General features: G+C 39.3%; 2 protein-coding genes across 2 annotated transcripts in view; one reads left to right on the plus strand and one right to left on the minus strand.

The window, feature by feature from the left end:
- The window catches only part of LOC139714802 (DNA topoisomerase 2-alpha-like), a 39504-nt gene extending 35662 nt beyond the window's left edge, over positions 1–3842 (minus strand). Inside the window, exons 1-4 of the mRNA XM_071626458.1 lie at positions 3798–3842; positions 2402–2593; positions 1723–1810; positions 1070–1133 (exon numbers count right to left, since the gene is read on the minus strand). Coding sequence (XP_071482559.1) covers positions 1070–1133; positions 1723–1810; positions 2402–2593; positions 3798–3842 — 389 coding nt within the window. The remainder of the gene's footprint in view (positions 1–1069; positions 1134–1722; positions 1811–2401; positions 2594–3797) is intronic.
- Positions 3843–8817: 4975 nt separating this feature from the next.
- The window catches only part of LOC139714805 (DNA topoisomerase 2-beta-like), a 38517-nt gene continuing 25998 nt past the window's right edge, over positions 8818–21336 (plus strand). Inside the window, exons 1-6 of the mRNA XM_071626460.1 lie at positions 8818–8902; positions 10648–10757; positions 11282–11497; positions 12405–12578; positions 13402–13503; positions 13959–14096. Coding sequence (XP_071482561.1) covers positions 8818–8902; positions 10648–10757; positions 11282–11497; positions 12405–12578; positions 13402–13503; positions 13959–14096 — 825 coding nt within the window. The remainder of the gene's footprint in view (positions 8903–10647; positions 10758–11281; positions 11498–12404; positions 12579–13401; positions 13504–13958; positions 14097–21336) is intronic.

Raw genomic sequence — 21336 nt, forward strand, 5'->3', positions numbered from 1 at the left:
ATTGTCTTGTGATCATGTGGACAAACTGTAACGTGAGTTACCGTAACGTGAGTTACCGCCTCACATGACGATACCTGGAGAATGTAAGACAATTTGAATTTTTACCATACTCGGTGATGTATGTTGTTAGTCCATGACTTTGACACAATAGACTTTAAAGTCTCTCTGTTTCTTGTTTGAGGAAACTTTTGAATATAAGACATGTCAAATTTTTGCATGTCCAAATTATGTAACGTGAGTTACCAACATTTGAAGTGTTTTTTCTCATAGTTCTCATAAGAGTCTGTGGATGTAATGTTGCTGTGAGGTAGGATGGAGGTGCATGATACTCATTCACATATAGTAACTCATATCACTTATTAGGTTTTAAGGATATTGATCTCAACGACCTAATTTTGAGTTCAAAATGTAACGTGAGTTACCGTGGAAATGCCCATCTACATATCTTGATATACTTTATTCATACAATGTAATGAAGTCTTGATACAATGTACATGTATTACAAAAGAAAACTGCTGGTCCCAAGGACTTTGTTACAACAGAAGTCACCTGTAATATCACACAACACGTTGGTGAGCGCCTCTAATGTTCAAACATTGTTAAATCTGGCAGGTTTTGTGTGAGTCATACAGATTTGTACACATTGTGCATACACAGAGTAAGACAGACAGCCAGTCACACATACCTAACACATCCTACAAAGCTATCTATGTTGGGCAGAGATCTTTATTTCCTGAATATCAATTAGAAACACACATACACACACACATTTTCTAGAAAATTTTGAGAATCATATACAACTTTTTCTTTACCATTACTACAAAACACCTTCCATTATAGGTTAATATGACAACTATGCTCGCAAATTTCAAGTTCTCTGGCCCAATAAGGAAAGAAAAAAAAAATGAAATGCCACAAATAGTTGAAAACATGAATACCAGATTATTGATTTCCTTCAATGGTGTTATGCAAACGAATGTGTAAATCAAAAATTTGAATGCATGACAGAACATCATATGATACATTTTGACACCTCAGAATGTCCCCCCAAAAATGAGAAAAGACTTACGAATCAATGGTGATCTTGATGCAGTTCATGGTAGGGTCCCTCTGCTTGTTGTCAGCAGCATTCACTGTGGGAACAGTCAGAAACAAATTTGAACACAATATCTTGAGACATAAAGATCACAAAAAGTACTCTCATCAACTCTTTCCATTTTTCCTTTCCCCCACACCCCCCCCCCCCCCACCCCCATCAAAATGTGTATTTCTGCATGACCTCACTGCAGAGAGCAATTGCTCTGCCTATTCATTCCAACAAAAGTACTCTATGTTATGTGCTTGAGCCTGTTTTGCTAGATCTTCTGTTATGGCACTCATATTTCCTATTAAAGTTTGTATTCCCCCTTCTTTTCATAAAAGACACAGGAGCTGGTTGTGTACTCCCTGTACAGAATGTTTTCTTGCTTCACTTCTGAAGTCAAAACGTACACAAATAGGAAGCATTCAGAATTTACAGATAATACACGGGTGGAACATCATCATCATGGTATAACATTTTTTGTAAATGTTTGACATATCATTTAGAATAGCACCAATGCACACTTTGCATAAGGAGGCCCTTTTGACACACACAAAAAAATATATAAATATACATACCATGTCTATGGTCAGAAGACATCTAACTATTCTCATTATTAATAATTGGCTCTGATGACTTACCAAGAATTTCATCAAAGATTTTGTAGAGGCCCGGCACGAAGGTGATTTCCCTGTTGACAAGAGTCTCTCCATCCATCACCCACATAGCCTGAAAAATGAGCAGACACACAAAATACAACACATGTTAACAAGATGCAGTTAAATCTTTAAGGTCCTGTTTGCCTTTGGGAGCAGTGATTTAGAAAATGTTCAAGATATCACTTTTGATGCGTACAATTTTGTATGTATAGGTCAGTTGTATCACAAAACATCCTACCATATATACATTTTTTGCAATAAAGCCTAAAATATAAGGAGATATTACTATTTTTCTCATTAAACCATAACTGTAGACGCGGTTTAGTCTGGAAACATTTTTATTATAACTATTGTTCACATTTTGTACATTTAACAATACTTTTAAAACACCGATTATACTGGTTCAAATTTTTACATTGGATGTTTCTATCCCTAATTCTCATTTCAAAACTATTTTGAAGCACTAATGCTGGGTTTTTGTTTCCTCAGCAAATGGCAAATTATGACTTTAAAGTTGTTGCTATGTTTCCCAGCGAGACAACACAAGGAAAATAACCTTGTGGATCACTGAAAAACACATGCTATATCACTTGAGTGTTTGGGAGAAAATCTGAAACATTGCTGTTGCAATTACATTCAATATATCCTTTGCATCCCTTACTTGAGTGACTGGTTCTGTCGACCCGATGTAGGTGTCTGGGCGGAGCAGGATGTGTTCCAGCTGCGTCTTCTTCTGGTAGATGCGCTCCACCGAGAGACGCTTCTTCTTGCCCCCTTTACCCGGCTGGCCCGGGGAGGGCAGGTCAGGGAAGTCCCCGCCGGTGAGATTCTTCTTCGCATTGTCGAAGATAGACTGTAGAATGGAATCAAACCATATTATTGTAATGCTGCAATGCCTCAAAATCTGGACCTTGTGTCTCACATGGCATAAAAAAATGTACAATTCTGTACTAGTAGTCTTGGCTGGACTGACAACCAGGAAGGGAATAAGAAACAGTGGGCCAGTGCAAACAGGGTTTCACACTACATGCAACTTTTTTTTTTCTCTCAAGTAAAGGCAAAGGGCCCCGTTCAACCATTCAGGCCACTATTAAACATCTTTGAATCTAACATTTTTGGTGGCCGAAAAAGGAATGTGGAAAGGAAATGTGAAAAATGGAAATAATTATATGAAAATTCATTTCAAATCTTAGATGCCTGATCGGGTCACCAAAAATTTTAAAAAAAATATTGAGCTCTGCAAACATAATCATGAGTGATTGAATAATCTCTTTGGCACACAATATCTAAAGGTCAAATATCACTTTCTGTTTGAGCAAACTGTAGCTTGCCATCTGTCATGTGGGCCTCCTCTGTCTTGTTCTCAGCTCAGTGTCCTTCAATAGTGCTCTCCATCTTGCTCTAGACTCGGACTTTATCATGTTTATTACAGTTTTATTTGTCAGAATATTTCAAGTGGAAAAGTGATATTACTGATAAAACCGGATTCCCACGGAATCCTAGGATGGTACTTTTGTACATACAATCTACGTAACAGTCGTAACAGTTTTAAATCAGTTTAGAATCAAACACTTTCACATCCATGATACAGCTCTAAAATGTAGTAATTTACACGAATAACAGTCAGTAGTAACTGGAGTTAGATTGTCTAATGTTGCTTTTGCAAATCATCATCATCGATCACATGAATCTATTTCTGGATGGCACTAGCCCGACCAGACGCTGTGCTGTGCGAAGCACAGCCCCTGTCGCTATACGGTACAGCGACTGGCCTGTGTATACAGTATAGTTATGGCACTTTTTGTGTTTTATCATTAGACTAAGTGGGATTTGATTTCATTTTAATAAATAAACAAGCAAAATATAATCAACATTTATGTTAACATTCAATATGACTCAACAAATCTCATAATCAAATGTAAATGAAGATTCCTTCATTCATCAGCATGGCAAGTCAACATGGTCAATAAAAAGTCAAAAGTGTTCGTTCAGATTGCATCGCGTCGAACCCCTATCTTATCATCAATTCTTGAAACGCGCACGGCACCCGTACCCACCGTGTCGTGGAATTCCTCTGTAGAAATGTACATCAACATGATCATGATGATCAATGCCGACAATGGAAAACTGACAACTGTTTCAATAATAATAGCCAGTTGGCATGGTTGGAAGTTGGAACTCCATCGGATCTCTTATAAAAACTCCTTGGTATGACTATGAGCGAGCGCTTTCCATACAGATCATACAACAGAACAAGCCAAGGCAAGAGCATCGAGCATGCATGCCATCATGAGACAGAGCTAGCAGAGAGAGCACGCCAGAGTTTCTGGGCGGTTGAGGTATCAGCGCAGCGAACCATACCACCACTGACCACTGCGCACTGGAAAACGAAAACATTCACTCTCAACACTTCATCGTTCAAGTTTATATCATAAAGATCAAATGCATGTATACCTTTAGCGGTCCATCAGTAGCCATTTTTGTCAGATGCAAGATGACTGCAGTAGCATAAACAAACACCCTCGCGAAATCCAATAATTTAGGGATTTAACCCGCTGATTTCAGCTACCACTCGAATCGTGCACGCAATATGAAGACTGTAAATATCACGTACGCGTACGCGATGTACAAACGTACGTCTCCATTGATCCAGTGCATGCATGCAGTGAACACAAATTACACGCAGCGCGGTGCCGATCGATGCGGGCAGATTTAAATCTCGTACCGGAGGGCAATCAACCAATCAGCGAGTAGATCGTCGCAGCACCTACACTATACACAACCACTGCACAACACAGTACACGCAGAGTCTGCTCAATACACTCTCCGTGTATCAAAAATAATCATCATGCTGTGAGAAGCGAAAACAGATGATACACGTGTACTAGTAAATCATTTTGCGTGTTCACGCTGTTTTCATGAAGTCTCTTCCCCAGTATAAGTAGAGGAGAAAAAACTCTTTGCGTTTCCCACACATACGGCATATAACACAAGTATGCTGACTATGCTCGTGATCCAAAGGATGCAAAATGTTGATTAGCAACACACAATTCGAAGAAGTAGGCCTATCCAGCGGCGCGTCCAAACAAAAGAAATAAAAAGAAAAAGATGAAATATTTTTTGCGCCCCCCCCCCTTTACGGAATTCCCTGGATCCGCCCCTGCTATCTAATACTAGTATAAACACGAGGTTTGTCTTCTGTTCCAATACGCTTATGCTGTAAATATAGTGCTAAACATACATTAATCATGTTACAGTTATAGCGTTCTTTAACTCAGTCATCGAATACGAAAAGAAGTTGAAAGTTCCTAATTACTTTTCTTCATTTCTTTTTATGTACAAACCAGTTGGAGAGTAGTTGAAAATAGGCGTTTAAGCAAAATGATGGCATTGATTCATGTTTATTCACTCATGAAATGTTATGAAAGCAAGTTACACAAATATCAGTTGGTAGATCATATCATATCCATGATTATTATGGTAGATCATGATTAAGGGCATTCTGATTATTTATCATAATCGTAAAAACAGGCTGTAAATTGTATTGTACCCCGATCACCCTTGCCGACCCTTGCCGACCGAGCCCGACCAGATAGTATAGGTTGCCTTTGGTCGGGCTTGATCGAGTTAATCTGATCGGCAGTTGGAACTCATCTTATAAGATGGTATAGTTTTGGTTGAGATGGGGATCCAGATTTTAATTCTTTGTGAGATAATTAGAAATCATTTATGTATAATATGAAAGCCGACGCATGCAGTTCTATTGGAGGAAATCAAAGTTTGTTTGATAAAAATCGGTTAGGACCGCTTTGTTTTGTATTGTTTTAGATATCTCAACCATTTCACAACCAATTTTCATCAATAAACTTTGAATTCCCCTTAGAATTATATGCTCTAATAATATTTCATATAAGTGATTTCTAATTATCTCACAAAGAGTTAAAGGCAGCCGATCGCCATCCCTAATGGTACGTAAACTCCGAACGACCGAAGTTTGTGCGTGCAATTGCGCAATGGCAGACTCGGGGCTATATCCATAAACGTGTGGGACAATGCTACCACTGAGACAAGTGTGTGTGTGTGCGTGTGTGTGTACGCATCATACACAAACATTGTCACCGCGAGCTGCGGTGATTGGAGGAGAGAGGCCAGAAGACGCTGCGGCGTGTGTGTGTGTGTGTGTGTGTGCGTGCGTGTGTGTGTACGCATCGTACACAAATATTGTCACCGCGAGCTGCGGTGATTGGAGGAGAGAGGCCAGAAGACGCGTGGCTCTTTTGGCCTCTCTTCATGCGCATGCGCACTGAGAGTGTGCGTCCATTCGGAAGCTCTCGGGACAGCCATTTTGGGTTAGGAGATAAGCACAGGGAGCTCTCTTGTAGCCTACCGTATTTTCGCTGACGCATTGAGCCAGCGCTATTCTCATTCGGGGGTCACTACATTTGATACAGAATGGGAGAGGCAGCGTGTTGCGTTCGTCTCCGTGCCGCACAAACCACTCGCCACGACTGAGTGTCTTTAAAACCTGAATCCCCACTTCAACCCCAACTATACCATCTGTCAATTATACTTTCCAGTTCATGCATATAATGATTCTCTGGATAGTCAGACTCGAGGCAAATCACGGTTATAAATACCTTTGTATGTTCCATTGCGCCTTGCACAGTCAAGGTTCCAAATTATTTTGCACCAGCTATCCCTATAGATGACAGAACCGTGATGCGTGAAACTACCGAGTATCAACACAATACGAGCCTCACGAAGAGGGGGTGGGAGCGTAAACCTGTCCCGTCTCCCGATAGAAATATGAATCATACCGGTAGATCACGTACATGACGCGGCGAAGGTGGAGCTTATACCTCGATCTACCCAGCATGTTTCAACAAGCAACTGACAAGCGACAAAAGCGCTTCCTTTGCATTGCGCGAACAGGACAAGGTATCGTCTGCTTGTACGAGCGATAAACTGTAGTATATTGACATGGCGTTGTACATGGGCAGCCGCGTTTTTGATCTGCATTGTGTTGTGCTGTAGCAAGTACCACTGTATTTCCTTTCTAGGATATCCGAGTGTCTCGAGGAATTATGGCCTCAAGTGGGTCGTCGCAGGTAAGGTATTATTATATCAGTATTGATAATACATTCATTGAAAAAGCAACCGTGTTGTTGGTGATTATACCTATAGCAATGCGGGCTCGTGTCCAGAGTATCCCTAGGCTTATACATGTACATTCAATAGTACATAGAATGAATGTGATCAGGGAGGAGAGAAGCCATCTCCCTAGTGATGTGATTGAGCTTATTAGGGCAGTGACGTATAAAACATCTTCAAGCAGATCACAAACATTTGGAGTTTACATACATGTATATACAAAGGTTAGACATGCTCGTTTGTGTGTTTCATGACGCCAATGCAAAAAACAAATATGCATGTCTCTTTGAATTGTTACGTTTTTCTTTCTTCTTTTTCTCCCTTTCTTTCTATATTGTTGCATTGATAATACTGGGCGTCCGGGGCCGCGGAACGGGATGGGGCACGAAAAAGAAAAAGGAAAAAAAAGTTACAAAGAACAAGAAAATCCATGACTCTTTCTTGAGAGGGGTAGGGCCGGCAAGGGAGGGGGAGAGGGAGAGGGGGAACGAGCATTTACCCTGGACAAACCAATCATGAGCAGTACTACCCGCCTCCCCCTCCCCAACTGAAATACACACACACACACACATAACATACGGATACACACACATAAAACACCCATGCAAAACGTTCCGCGGTCCTTACACGAATGTTATTATTATTGATGCTAGTATAATAATGTAATAGTTTTTGCTTTGTTCTATTCTGTTCTGGTTTATTTTGTTCTGTTTTGTATCATTTCTTCTTGGTGTTACTGGTAATTATAATTGTTACCTTTTACAAGGGAGAAGCCTTGACAGGTCAATGGCCTTTGCTTCTTCCTCCACACTCTGTATTAATTGCATATCATTGACATGTTGTCCTGTAATGTTCATTTTTTTTTTTACTACTTGTTCAAGGTGTTGAAATAGAATAGATGAAATGTTATTTCCGTGCATGTGTATATTCGTGTAGCATATATTTCATGTATACTTCTGTGAGTGGAAATGACGCATAAGCTAACACTTTCTTGAGCTGAAAAGGTACCGTAGGACCTATATCAAGGTTAAAATTGGGAAGTTACCAAAATGTTCTAATATCATAGAACGTTCTATCAAGTATTCACATTTAAAACCTGTCAACGAGGTCGCCGAATTTACCTCCTTATAAACGTATTAAAAAGGACTGTGCAGGACCAGCTAAACTCAATGACGGAAAATCGTAAAAAGCGATACCTCGATCGTTGTAAGCGAGCTCATTAAAACCGGCCTTCTCTGTACAGTTGACTTTATGAGAGACCTATGATTATAAGGGACATTGGTCTCAAAAGTTCTCATTTACTCTTCAAAAATAATTACACTGTATGTGCAACAGATCGGGAGTATGACGTCACAGGCAGACATCCTTTGTTGGTGTTCCAGACAGTCGGATGTCGAGGAGAGTCTGGATGAAGTCCCCCGCGATGACGAGGAGAAAAGAGCCAATATCCGTCACATCCTTCTTCGTCCTGACACCTACATCGGTTCCATCGAGGCAGTCAAACAGGTGGAAATCCTAATCGGAATATACATGAGGGACAAAACAAATACTGGCCTTTTTTGCATACTCAAAACACGAGCACGCATGCGCAAACACGCATGCTAGAATCAATTAAAAAAAAGTGAAAGCAGCCGTGAACAGCTCACGATGCAGTAAAGAGCTGATGTGAAATTCATCAGTGGCTGATTTTTTTTTTTGTAATGCTAACAAAAGACCGTAGTTTATTCAATGATTTCCGGTTCATTATGTTTGATTTTGCCAAATAATTTCTGGGTTGTTGCTTTGTTTTATTCTTTGTTTGTGTGTGTGTATTGTTATTGTTTTTGATGGGGTTAATGAATTCATTCAATGTATTTTTTTCAATCAAGTTGATTCTCCTTCGGGTGGAAATAACAAACCGATTCTACCTTTAATCAAACACAGGCCATGTGGGTGATTGACAACAGAAACCTCGTCCACAGGGTAATCTCGTTCGTTCCGGGACTTTACAAGATCTGTGATGATGTACTTGGTAAGTCACAATTGCTGTAGTCTCATTTTTTTTTCTCTCTCTCTCTGTCGCATTCAAAGGTACCTGGAAAGCACCATAAGACTTCATGGACAGTAAAACAAACAAACAAAAAAATGGTCATCGCTTTCCATTGTATAAACGTATTATCAGGATTTTCCAGGAGGGTTAAATACTTCTTTTGAAATTCTTGTTCCCACTATGGCTTAATCATCTTTAATTGCCTGTGAAGAGGAGCTTGACATACACAGAGAAGGATTTCTGCCCTGTACTTTCTGAACATCTAAAAGACACAAAGTGACCTCTTTGCTCTTTTGCTTTCGTTTCATTTCCAGGAACCTATATATTATCACTTGTTAGGCTCATAATTCCCTAACTTGTTGTTATAATGTTGGCAAGAGGCTTCTGCCGCATGAAGAAAATGCAAGGCCAATCCCCGTGGCCAAACCTAATAATGATTTGTCTTTATGTCATGATTTTGCAGTGGCGTCTGCTGACCACAAACGACAATATCCTTCCACGAATTGCATCAAGATTAAAATCGATTCGTAAGTCTTGCACCTCCGTTGGTTCTCCCATTTCTTTTTTAACTCTTATAATTGGCGGTGGGTTTGTTTTTATCTGGATAGATGAAGGTATCATTGTAGTAAAACGTCACGAATCGTATCGAATGAAAAATGAGTAAATGAGTAAACACTTTATTTCTGAGATAAAATGTGCGGAACTTTGAACGATCAAGTTTGACCGAGTAAAGAAGTATCGTCCTGATATCGTGATTATCACTCGTCTTCTAAAAACCCAAATCAATCCTTTTTTCAATCAAAGAAACCTCTTCTTGATTGATCTGTCATGCGTAACCGTGTGTGGAAGTGAATGTACAACATTAATTTTCCTTTGCATCCAGTGAGAACAGCGTCATCAGCGTTCGGATCAGTGGAAGGGGAATCCCCAAATCCGAACATGCGAGAGAAGTGACGCACACTCCGCGTAATGTTGGTAATTCAGTGATATACTATTATACTAATATATGATACGCGCATATACTAAACAGCTACAAAATACAAACTCAATGAACTGATCATTGTGAAAGATGATAATACCAAGCCGAGGACAAATATAACAATAACAATGACGATAATGACACTGATAGTAGGCCTGTAATGACGATAAAATTATGATAATGATAATCATCAGAATGGTAGTGAGAAGAACGAGAAAACAGCAGGAAGATGATAATTATATAATCGCGAAAGTAATCCAATTACAATGAACATAATCTGGAATAGATATTTCTTCTGTGATTGTGAACCACGAAGACCAATGCTAACGTGGAGCGAGAGTAGACTTGTACTGTAGAAATTTTGTGACAATGCGAATTTGTAGTGTTGATTTTTGTGACAATTTTAAGATTCGTCATGACCCAGAAATATGTCAATTGGGAATTTTCATCCGTCAATACACTGTTTTGAATCGTAATGCACTTCACAGATGCGTACACTGAAGACAAACATTTGTCATGGGTTATAAACATTTTGTCAAGAGTGAAGGAATTTGTCAAACCGCCCCTAAACACGTCTTGACAAATTACTTACGCGACCAATTGATTCTTTCAGTGTAGTAACTTATCCGTCCAATGGAACGAATTAAGCTTGAAATAAAATCATTCTCTGGATTGTATACAGAAAAAGCGCCACGTTCGATGTACTGTTTTCTGATTCAGCGCTCTGCTGTTTACTGTTTATATACAGATGTCACGTGTGCCGGAAATGAGAGTGGCAACACTGTACTCCCCAACGTTTTCAGCAAGAAATTCACTGTACTCACAGCTTGCAGGTATCACAGGAGGGCTGTTGAACAGGTACAGCAGCTTTAGGCGACTTTAGCCGTTGATAATTTTCATGGATCGAGATGAAGACGTGAGCTAATTCACTTTATTTTAAAAAAACGCAATCGATACTATCACGTCACGGTTGCGTAAAAACGGCTAAAGTTCGAAATTACCTGACTTTTTAATTTCATATTCGATTCATTGAACCTTTCCGTTTGACTAAATTTACTCGATCATTCAAAGTCAACTTGAACGCCGAAGGGCTCCTTTCACAATTGTCTTACATAGATATTCGCCCCGCGACCTGGAGTCTTACAGCAAGGCTATGAAGCTATAGAGCTGGAACTTAGAAGAGATGGAAGTTGGGAACGAGATCACACCTTCCTTAAAACTTCAAAGTCATATTTGCCAAGTGTCGCTGAGTTCAGGCTGCTGGGACCATTTCTAGCTGTTGCCACAAAAACTGAATAATGCTTATAAGACTTGAAGTCCCTTCGACACCGTTTTTTTATTTTAACACTCCTTATTCCCAACATCAACCATAATCTTTATAGAGCTGGATAGACAACATGAGCAAGAAGGACACCATCCGTGAGACAACCTTCGACGGCGATGACGATTTCCTCGAGATCACGTTCAGTCCCGATCTGGAAAAGTTCAGCATTGCCCAACTGGATAGTGACACAGTGGCCCTGTTGTCACGACGAGCATATGACGTAGCCGGTTGTCTTGACAACGTCAATGTCTTTCTGAATGAAAAAGAGCTACCTGTAAGCCTATAAATATTTTATATATCATGTACATGAAAAGTTTTATTGCAAAGTGATCTAAGCGCCATTCTTAAATACTTCAAAGTAAGTCCAGCATCAGATAGAGCAAAATTAAACATTTCCAGTATAATACCTCACTTGTACATAACAATTAATATTCTATCTAGAAGTTATGATTAAAAATATCCTGTATTTTCTTGCTATTTTCTGTGTGTGTTTTTTTTTCAGCTTTAATCACAAATATCTCACTTAACAAGAATAGAGTTAGCTCATTTTGCGATAAAACTCTTCACATATAGGCCTACCAAAAAGTAGTACATGTAGGCTGAAATTAGTTGTCTTTATTTTGCTGAGGGAACTGGTCCTCATTTTGGATTAGCCTGCCTGTAAAGTCACAGAATATAGTATAAGCCGCTGATGGTTCGAATGAACTCTAAAATGCCACGTGAAAGCGCGTCAATGAGTGAACTAAAAAAAAAGTATATAATCCTGCGCCAGTTCGTCTTTCAAGCAACCGAGTCGATGTTTGTGGAAAGGTGATGGTGGCAATCATGACGGTGGTACAGTCAATACCAGCCACTATGCCTTTACCCAATAGATAATGAAAGCGAATCCCACCCAATGTCAAAATTCTCGGACAAGATGGTTGCCCACAACATCCCTATTGCGAGTGTAATAGACTAATGTTGGAATTGCATGTTGTCTTCATTCCTTTGCGTCCACAAAGACATGTTGTTACACAGGGGAATTAAAAAATGTCTTCTCACAACGCAATAGGAACTTAAAGCTGTAACCATTACATGCCCTTTGATACGTCTGCCAGTAACAAAAAAAAAAACAACAACTCATAATCAGATTGATAATGAGAAGATTATACCTTCCCACTGCTTTTCAAACCTATACCTAGATCTCAGGCTTCAAGGCCTACGTGGACTTTTACGTGAAGAGCGTCCAGGGTGAGGAAAGCCAGCCACTGAAGGTGGTCCACGAACAGGTGAACCCTCGCTGGGAGGTGTGTCTGTGCATGAGTGAGAAGGGTTTCCAGCAAGTCAGCTTCGTCAACAGCATCGCCACCACCAAGGTATCCTGAAAAAAAAAATGCCAACTATGTTTTGCACACGCTCCCATTTTGGTATAGAAAAGCTGAACTGAAAAAAGCAACACAATTGAAAACAAAACCCTTTTTTATCGTGATGTATCATGTCAGCACCATGTTATGTTATAAAGTGATAAGGTTCTGAATTATAGGACATATAAATTCCATAGTTATAGTTCCTCTCATTTATTCATTTATCTGTTTACATTTGTTTGTTTGTTTGTTTGTTTGTTTGTTTGTTTGTTTGTTTGTTTATTAATTCATTTCATTCATTCATTCATTTATTCATCCTTTCATTTTCGTCCTATTTCAGCAGGGTAGCCTTTTAGTTAAACAGCTCTGTACGAGCAGCCCTGCACGTCATAAAAAAGATCTGAATCATACAAAATCCAAATTTCCTACAAATATTTTTTCACCTGTTTAAATTTCTTTCGATCGTGCGTGTCCATAGGATCGGTAATGTTCATAATTGTGCGTGATGAAAATGTTCAGAAAGGATTTGAGAAGTCTCCGCAGTAGGCTAAGCATCGTTTACATACATTCTGTCTCACTGAACGAGGCTAAACAGTGCTTTGATGCTAAACACTCCAGGGGCGGATCCAGGAATTCCGTAAAGGGGAGACGCCTGTGCAAGATTAAGGGGGGCGCACGTGCCCTTTTTTTTTCTTTTCATTTCTTTTGTTTTAACCGAAAATGAAGAGGGTGCTCGTGCCCGGTGCGCCTCCCTCTGGATCCGCCACTGCACTCTTATGCACGATTTATTACCACTGTGGATGATCAGATTTATAAATCTTTTTTTTTCCAACAGGGAGGGAGGCATGTTGATCATGTTGCCGATCAAATAGTGACTGTCTTGATGGAAAGGGTGAAAGAAAAGATTGCAGAGGGTGTAGATATCAAACCATATCAGGTAAGATTTATATCAGTTAATTTGATATAAGTAAACAGGCTAGAACTGCTAAATGATTTATTTAAAAACTATTTAGACAAAGGTGGGAAAAGGTGGAGAGTTTTGAGGCGGAATATACCGCTCACATTATCTACTACTATTCTGGACTCTTGTGTACCTATAAGGTTTATGCCCCCACGATAAAAACGTTCCGCGGCCCCTGAAAAACGAGCAGAATTTTGTCTTGAAAATCAGTCCAATGTGCAAATCGTTTCAAGAGGTCAAGCGAAAGATTAAAATGCTTCGGAGATATAATCCTGAAAACTTGTCATGGATTTACATGGCATTTCTGTCAATACTTCAAAGAATTCAAGAGTTGGCGCCATATAATGCTGCGATATGCCCATTGTCAGTTGGTACCATGATATCATGATAATTAGACGTGTTACTACAATGGATGCGTTTGTTTTCAACAGATCAAAAATCACATGTTTGTCTTCGTAAACTGTTGGATTGAGAAGCCGACTTTTGACTCTCAGACCAGAGAGAACATGGTTCTCCCTTCTGTGAAGTTTGCTGCCGAATGCCAGCTTGGTGAAGAGTTTCTGGAAAGGGTAAGTTATAAACGTAGCCATTTCGTGTTTTGTTAATCTCCAACGGCAATGGTGTTTTCTGCATGATAGTGCACATTGCGTAACAGCGGAATTTGAACATGAGGGGCTAATAATACAATCGTGGTATTTATGATCTTTTTTTTTTCTTCAAATGGAAAAATCTGACTTCAGTGTAGATGTATCAGGTTGTGTGCAACTCACTATTGCAATGACGTTTGTAATACATCTCCTCTTGTTCCTTTGCTGGCTTTGAGTACGAGGGTATTTCGGGGTTTTTTTTTTTTTGTCTTTTTGTTAGTCTTTTCCTGTGTGTTTTCTAATCAAAGTTAGACTAAACTCTCTTGTTAAATATAACTGTCAGCATGGTAAGCACACAATAAAAATATGACCATGATAATATGCGCGTTGATGATTTTTGTCCACAAGTTGACAATCTTTTTGTTTTAATCTTTACACTATTGTTTCCCCTCAAATTACTTGGAATGTATGAAAGTGATAATATTGTTTTGACAGACTGTAGTGAACATGTGAACCAAAGGATTTGATGGTGCATGCCGTTGATATAGGAGTATGCGCTTCTATACTCTTTGGTTGTGACAGTGTTCACTTACAGCATGCCCCAATTTGCTACGCAATAATGCCACTGCGCTGCACGCATTCCGCATTACGAGACAGCGTACATACAAGTAACCTGATTGGCTCAAAGTTTCAGTGATAACGAAGGCGGGGCATATTCACCTGTGTCCCAGTTTTCTATGCAACAATGCCACGCGCGTTGCACGCACAGCGCGTTACAAGACAGTGAACGTAAAAGTAACCTGATTGGCTGAAAGTTTCAGTGATGACAAAGGCGGGGCATGTTCACCTGTGTCCCAGTTTTTTACGGTTTACGCAACAATGCCACGCGCGTTACACGCACAGCGCATTACGAGACAGCATACGTAAAAGTAACAGGATTGGCTGAAAGTTTCACTGATGACGCCCTCATTAGCATACATTACGTAGGGATGGAAACGCATCAAGTCAACACAGGCACTTTGCTTTTGAGCTTTTCAACTGCAAGGAGTGATTCAGTGATCGTTCGCTGTATTTTCCGAATTTTCGGCGTTTTGTGATTGAATCTTCTTCACATTCATAGTCTATCGAGGTAAGTTTTGCTTTTCATAGATTGTTTAATAACATGACGTGTAGGAAATAAAGCTAATCTTCTATCTCCTTTATTTCCTTCAGTTACTACCACAATGATGAATATCTTCCGTAATATGACGTGTATTTGTTTCTAAGCTCAGTAGAATTAAAACGCCATGCTCGCATTGGAAACAAACAATGGATTTTGTGCCTAGGAAAAAAAAAGAATCTACACTTACATGTGTAAGTAAAGTTGCATTAATGAAGAAGTAACATAGCTTGAGAAAGTAGATTTAATTTGATATTTTCCATTTCTTTCTAGAACATTGCAGTGACACTTACTGTGTTATGAATATGTCTTCAAAACATGTTCATACGTCACAAGAGATTCAGATGATAAACTACTAGATCTGTGTTATTAGTATATATCTGAAATAGGGAATTTCTGTTGAGAGGCTTGATGTAAAGCATTATTGCTAGATCTATGCATCATGATAGCTATGTCAAACTTTATGTCGTCTTGTTTGAAATCACAGTGTATAGGTAATTGAAAGTCTAATTGCAAAGTGGTAAACGCACTTCATATCAAATTCTTTTGAGACACGATGTGATCATCTTTGTTCAGCATCTTTGTCTTTGATTCATTTGGGTTATAATATGCTTTTCTTGCTTATTAGCTTAAAAAAAAGCAACGTGCAACGAATTAAATCTAAATCTACGATCAGTTTAAAAGCGCTGATCATTTTTTCTATTCAATTAATTTGAAGTTTCCTCTCTCTCTCTAAATTTGTAGGATGTCTGAACTCTTCCGTATCGCTGGAGCGATGCTGAAGAATAGTTCCACCAACCGGCTCTTGAGCCAGGATATCATCCACGAGGCTAGGGGCCAGGTAAGTCGATCTTGTTTTTAACTTTATCTTATTATTGTTTATTTTATTTCTCTGTACAAGCCAACTCAATCAGAATAAAGTATGTCAAAGATCCATAATGTTATACTATGAAACAAAATATATCCTATTTCTTGAGGTCGGTAATCAAATTATCGAACAATTCATAGTGAACTCCAGAGACAGTAAGTAAGTACGTAGATACAGAAAATACAAGAGTTACAGTTCATTCCGCAATTGCAATTATATCCTCGCTCTCTAACATCATGTATATTGCATGCTCTTTTTCGCCTTGTTTATTTGTTGTTGTTTTGTTTTTATCATCAGATGATGCAACCGTTCGCGGTTCGGAGCGCCGAGGTAGATTTGGCACCTACCTGCGCACTCTCTGGCAATTTACTTCTTCACAGTATTGAGCAGAGAAATTACATCAGACGACTGGAGCACAGGCTAATGGTAAATATTCAACATGGTGTAAATATTCTTAGGGGAATGATAAACGCCAAATAAATTCAAATAACAACGCAACAACATCATCTTGGTGAGAGGGAGATAGAAGGTACAAGGAGAAAGGTAAACACTCAGATTAAAAAAGCAAGAACAAGGAAGCTTGCAAATTCTAAGATGGCAGGCGGGTAACACAGATTCTAGACAGTCACTTGTTATTTAGATTAATTATACCATATGTACTGGTACATATGGTATATATGAAGATAAATGTCAGAATTAATATTATAGATTTAAGCAGGGCCGGCGCACTGTTTTCAAAAGTGTGGGGGCCCACTTCCGGGTTTCATGAGCTAACAAGCAAAAAAAAAAAAAAAAAAAAAGGTCCTCAGCTCATCTCTCCCCGTCCCCGTTCATTTCCGGGTTTCTTCAGCTGACAAGCAAAAAAAAAAAAAAAAGGGTCCTCAGCTCATTCTTTCCCCTCCCATTGTAGTGGCTCTTACGTACTTCCGGGTTGAAAAAAGTGTGGGGGCCCAAAGTGATGACACCTTATGTATTCCTTTGTATCGTGCACAAAAAGTGTGGGGGCCCGAGCCCCCACGGCCCCCACGGCTGCGCCGCCCCTGTAAGAACCATTATCAAAGATAAGGGAAAATGCGCGAGCATCATCTGCTTAGCTTGACTTTCTTCATGTGAATCACTTACCACATAAAAAACACTGATATCTAAGTTTTGCTGATATTGCTGATGTTCAGAATTACCATTATCTAATTACCATTGGTAGTGATAAAACAATTATCACTGCCATTATCATTACTACACAATCTTTATGATTATAATCACTGTCATCTTCATAATTACTACCATCAATACGCAATCGTCACCATCGTCGTCTACGTCGCTGCTTTGCTGCAGGCGTTTGCTCAACGAATGGGGGAGCACCGGGTGTGTGAGACGGCTGATATGGTCTTTTCCCGGATGGAAGCAGCATGGCTGCTGCAGCAGGAAGCGTGCTGCATTGTGGGAACGAAATACGACAATCTCCTGGGTAAACTGATGGTATGTATATACTTCTCTTATAGTAACTGTGGGATTGTGCTCACTATTTTACCATCTCGTCTGGTCTGCCTAAAACAATCTACTGTCTATGCGAATCAGACCTATTTTGTTTTGCTGTCCTGTCGAAAATGATGCTTGGTACACATTTCATCCACTTGTTCAAATTAAGATTGTCCTTTTGTTGTTTCAACACCTATTTTGGAGGAATGGGTTTGCCAGGCAAACTTAGGGCTGAGACAAACACTATTAGCAATTCTAAAATCCTCGAAACTGTATCTTTTTTATGTATGAGACAGAAGTTATGTAAAGTACATAGAGAATCTTCTATATTATAATGAGCTATATAATATGCAAATTATATTACTAATTTATAGTTTGAATTTCATCTTTTTTGTTTTTGCATTTTCCTGATTTATTCAGATCCTTGCCAGCGATGTCGGGCTCGACATTGCTGGAGCGGCAAACTCACCAGACGACATCTTTGCGGGTTTGACCAATTCATGGCGTGCGGCAAGAGAACATGCCGACAAGTTGTCAATAGCTCTGGACAGCAGAAATGCCAACATCCAGGTGGGTATTACAGAATGATTTCCATCGATTTAAAAGTGGAAACACGACAAAACTGTTTATATAGATATGATCACGTCGCCTGTAAGTTTGCAAGAAGGAGTTATAATCTTCAGCTTATATCTGTTCAAACTCGATCGCGTAGGATCCAGGAACATCGATTCTTGGTAGAATGCGTATGATTACCTTATTTGATTTAACATAGTATACATTTCTTCTTTCTCGATTTAGTTATTTCATCGACATTTTCTGACAAATGAAAGAGTTCATTCCTTAGAATTTGAAAATCAAAGCCATGTTCAAAATAAGGATGCTCCTCATACTATTCAAAGTGTTTATTTGCTTTTCCCTATTTATAGGAGGTCGCCACCCAAATGAATGTGACGTCATCTGACAATGACTCAAACATTCTAGACCATCTCAAGGTGAGATGGAACGAAAAAGAAGCAGAGGTCATCGACCTCCAAGAGAGACTGGCTGGAGAGAGCCATAAAGCCAACGAAGCCGAGGGGATACTGAAGGTAGGCAAGGATGTTAGAAAAGAGGGATGGAGGGATGAATCGATATATGGAGGGATGAATGGATGAAAGGATGGCTGAATTAAGGAAGTGAGGAGTACGAAAAAGACGCTTCAAATGGAAAAAAATTTGAAGAGTTAGATATGAATCATTATAAGTCTAACTGTTATCAAAGTTTCATGTCTTATATGCAACATTCAATTTATTCGATCAGCTACAAGTTTGTTCGTAATTCATTCGATCTACAATCAATACATCTTTTCCATTATTAAATTCTCTGCCAAGGTGTGGAAGTCATCCTGTTACCAAACTAATTGATTGATACTTGTAATGTAGCAACCGATCATGTGCTTGGAGCATTTAGTTTTAACGTTTCCACACATTTTCCCTGATACCATCTTGCAGCGTGTCGTTGACATGATGGGCGTGGCTGGGTCCACCATTGGCTCCACCCTCTTTGGAGCCATCAGGACCACGTGGACCCAGATCCAGACAAAGGTGAATGACCTAGAGACGGCACTCCTTCGAGAAAGGGTGAAGTCTGCAAAAACCGAGGAGAATCTGCAGGTACGAGCAGCTTGCTAAATGATATCGCTAGACATTATACATGGATCAGTCGTTATCATCGTTCAGCTCTTCATTGTCATAATGATATTTACCAAGTGATGTAGTCGTATAAAAGATATTATAGAGATAACATCACTGTTATGATAAAGGAAACTTCAGCGTCAACACAAGTGAAGGCTAGCAGAATATCTTTGATTACAAGTTTTATAAAATATATGATAAACCAGGAGAATGTTCTGATAAATCTAGCTTCTCATACAAAATATGTCTTCATGTCTTCGTTTTCGGTCAAAATATTTCATATCTTTGTGCATTCACCCAAATGTTTTTCTCTCTTTTTCTATGTCAGTATAACATCTCTTCTTATTTCTATCTCTTTCTATATTTACATGTTTATAATGACTGTTCTCTACTCTCTTTGTCCCCTTTAATCTATTTTTCAACATCTGTGGTGGAAATACATTTTTAAATCGGCAGGATCTGGCTAAATTCTGCGGTGTAGACCAAACTCCGGGCAATGAGTCTACACTCGTAGCTTCCATCAAGGAGAAATGGACTGAGACTCAGGAAAAAGTTTCTCAACAAGAACTTTCTCTGCAGACAGAGATGGAGAAGAACAGATCGAACACGAAAGACATGCAGGTGCCAATTTTGCGCAGTGTCTTCTATGCTTTTTAATCACTACCTGTAGTAGGTTAATTTCAAAGGATGTGTTGAAGCTTTTTGCTCGTTGCGAGATTCACCTGTTTTGATTTAGCTGACATGACATCAACACTATTGCATCAACTAATACATTATGCAGTGTCAGTGAATTCAAGCTTTCACGGTTGACCAGTTTCAGGCAGACTAGTGATTTTTCGCCTATCAAATGTTTTTGAATCGTTAGTCATTTGCAGTGGATAAAAAAGATTGATTTGGTATTATGCTGTTGAATCTACTCCTTTTCGTTTCTTTCCAATAGGATCTGGCGGCTTTTGTGGGCGTAGCACCTTCTGAAGGTGACAATGTTCCTCTGGCCGACATGATGTCTAAATGGCTGGAGAACAGGGCAGAGGTCACTGACCTCCAAGAGGCTCTTAGACAGGAGCGAGAGAAGAGCCGACGAGCGGAAGAAGCTCTTCAAGTGAGAATGAGTTATTTTGCTGTTGCCAATCTAACGGTTAAAGAAAGTAAACACATCTTGAAGTCATACTCGACAATGCCTGCTCAAATAGTCTGTGCCAATGCAATTCATCACAGATTATCTTTCAGTACAAAAATAAATACAGCACATTTACTGCACTTTCCCCTTTACATCCTTATTCCTTTGACGACATAATCAAAGTTCTATAGAAAGGCATGCTGTGATTTTTTTTTTTGAGTGTGATGACGTAAGTTTTGTTATATTCTTTTTTTTTATCCCCGACTATTCATTCAGATCAAGTCTTCTCTATAATAGATTTTGTGTTTTAAATCAATCAGAAATAAATCACGAGAAGGAATTTTATTGAAATTTAGTAACAATATCTCGCCATTCTTATTGCTTGCCAGATTCATCTCCAGAAACCATCTCCGATGACGTCATCTGTTGCCATCCAAACTGACGTCATTGAGATTCATCAACGGACCAAAGTTCAGTCCGTGTCACAGGAGGAGATTGAGTGAGTCTGCTGATGATGTTTGGCGATGTGGTAATATAGGCCTTTGTACATATCGGATTATGTATCCTCCTTTTGATAATAGATTATACTGACGAGCTAAGCGCATATCAAATACCAGAGTAGCAGTCGCTATCAGCATTCTTGATATGAATAAAATTGAATTTACCTTCTTCAGCTCTTCTCTAACAAACTGATGTGCGACAATGATGATGCGATTTTCAGCAAATATAATTTTGATGATGGTTATAATGATCAAGGAAAACGGGATGTAATGAGAACATTAGAGAAAGAAAACACAAAAGATTAGCAAGTATTATAATAATGAATAAACTTGTCGCAATTGTCATGTTAACACAAAGTACGTCCATTGTCTCGCAGACTATCTACCCACTCCGATGGGGACAGCACTGCAACCGTGTCTCTCCCG

Source organism: Diadema antillarum, unplaced genomic scaffold (assembly GCF_040938485.1).
Source record: "Diadema antillarum isolate AM-2024a unplaced genomic scaffold, OU_Dant_1.0 seq00002441_RagTag, whole genome shotgun sequence".
In the NCBI taxonomy this organism is placed as follows: domain Eukaryota; kingdom Metazoa; phylum Echinodermata; class Echinoidea; order Diadematoida; family Diadematidae; genus Diadema; species Diadema antillarum.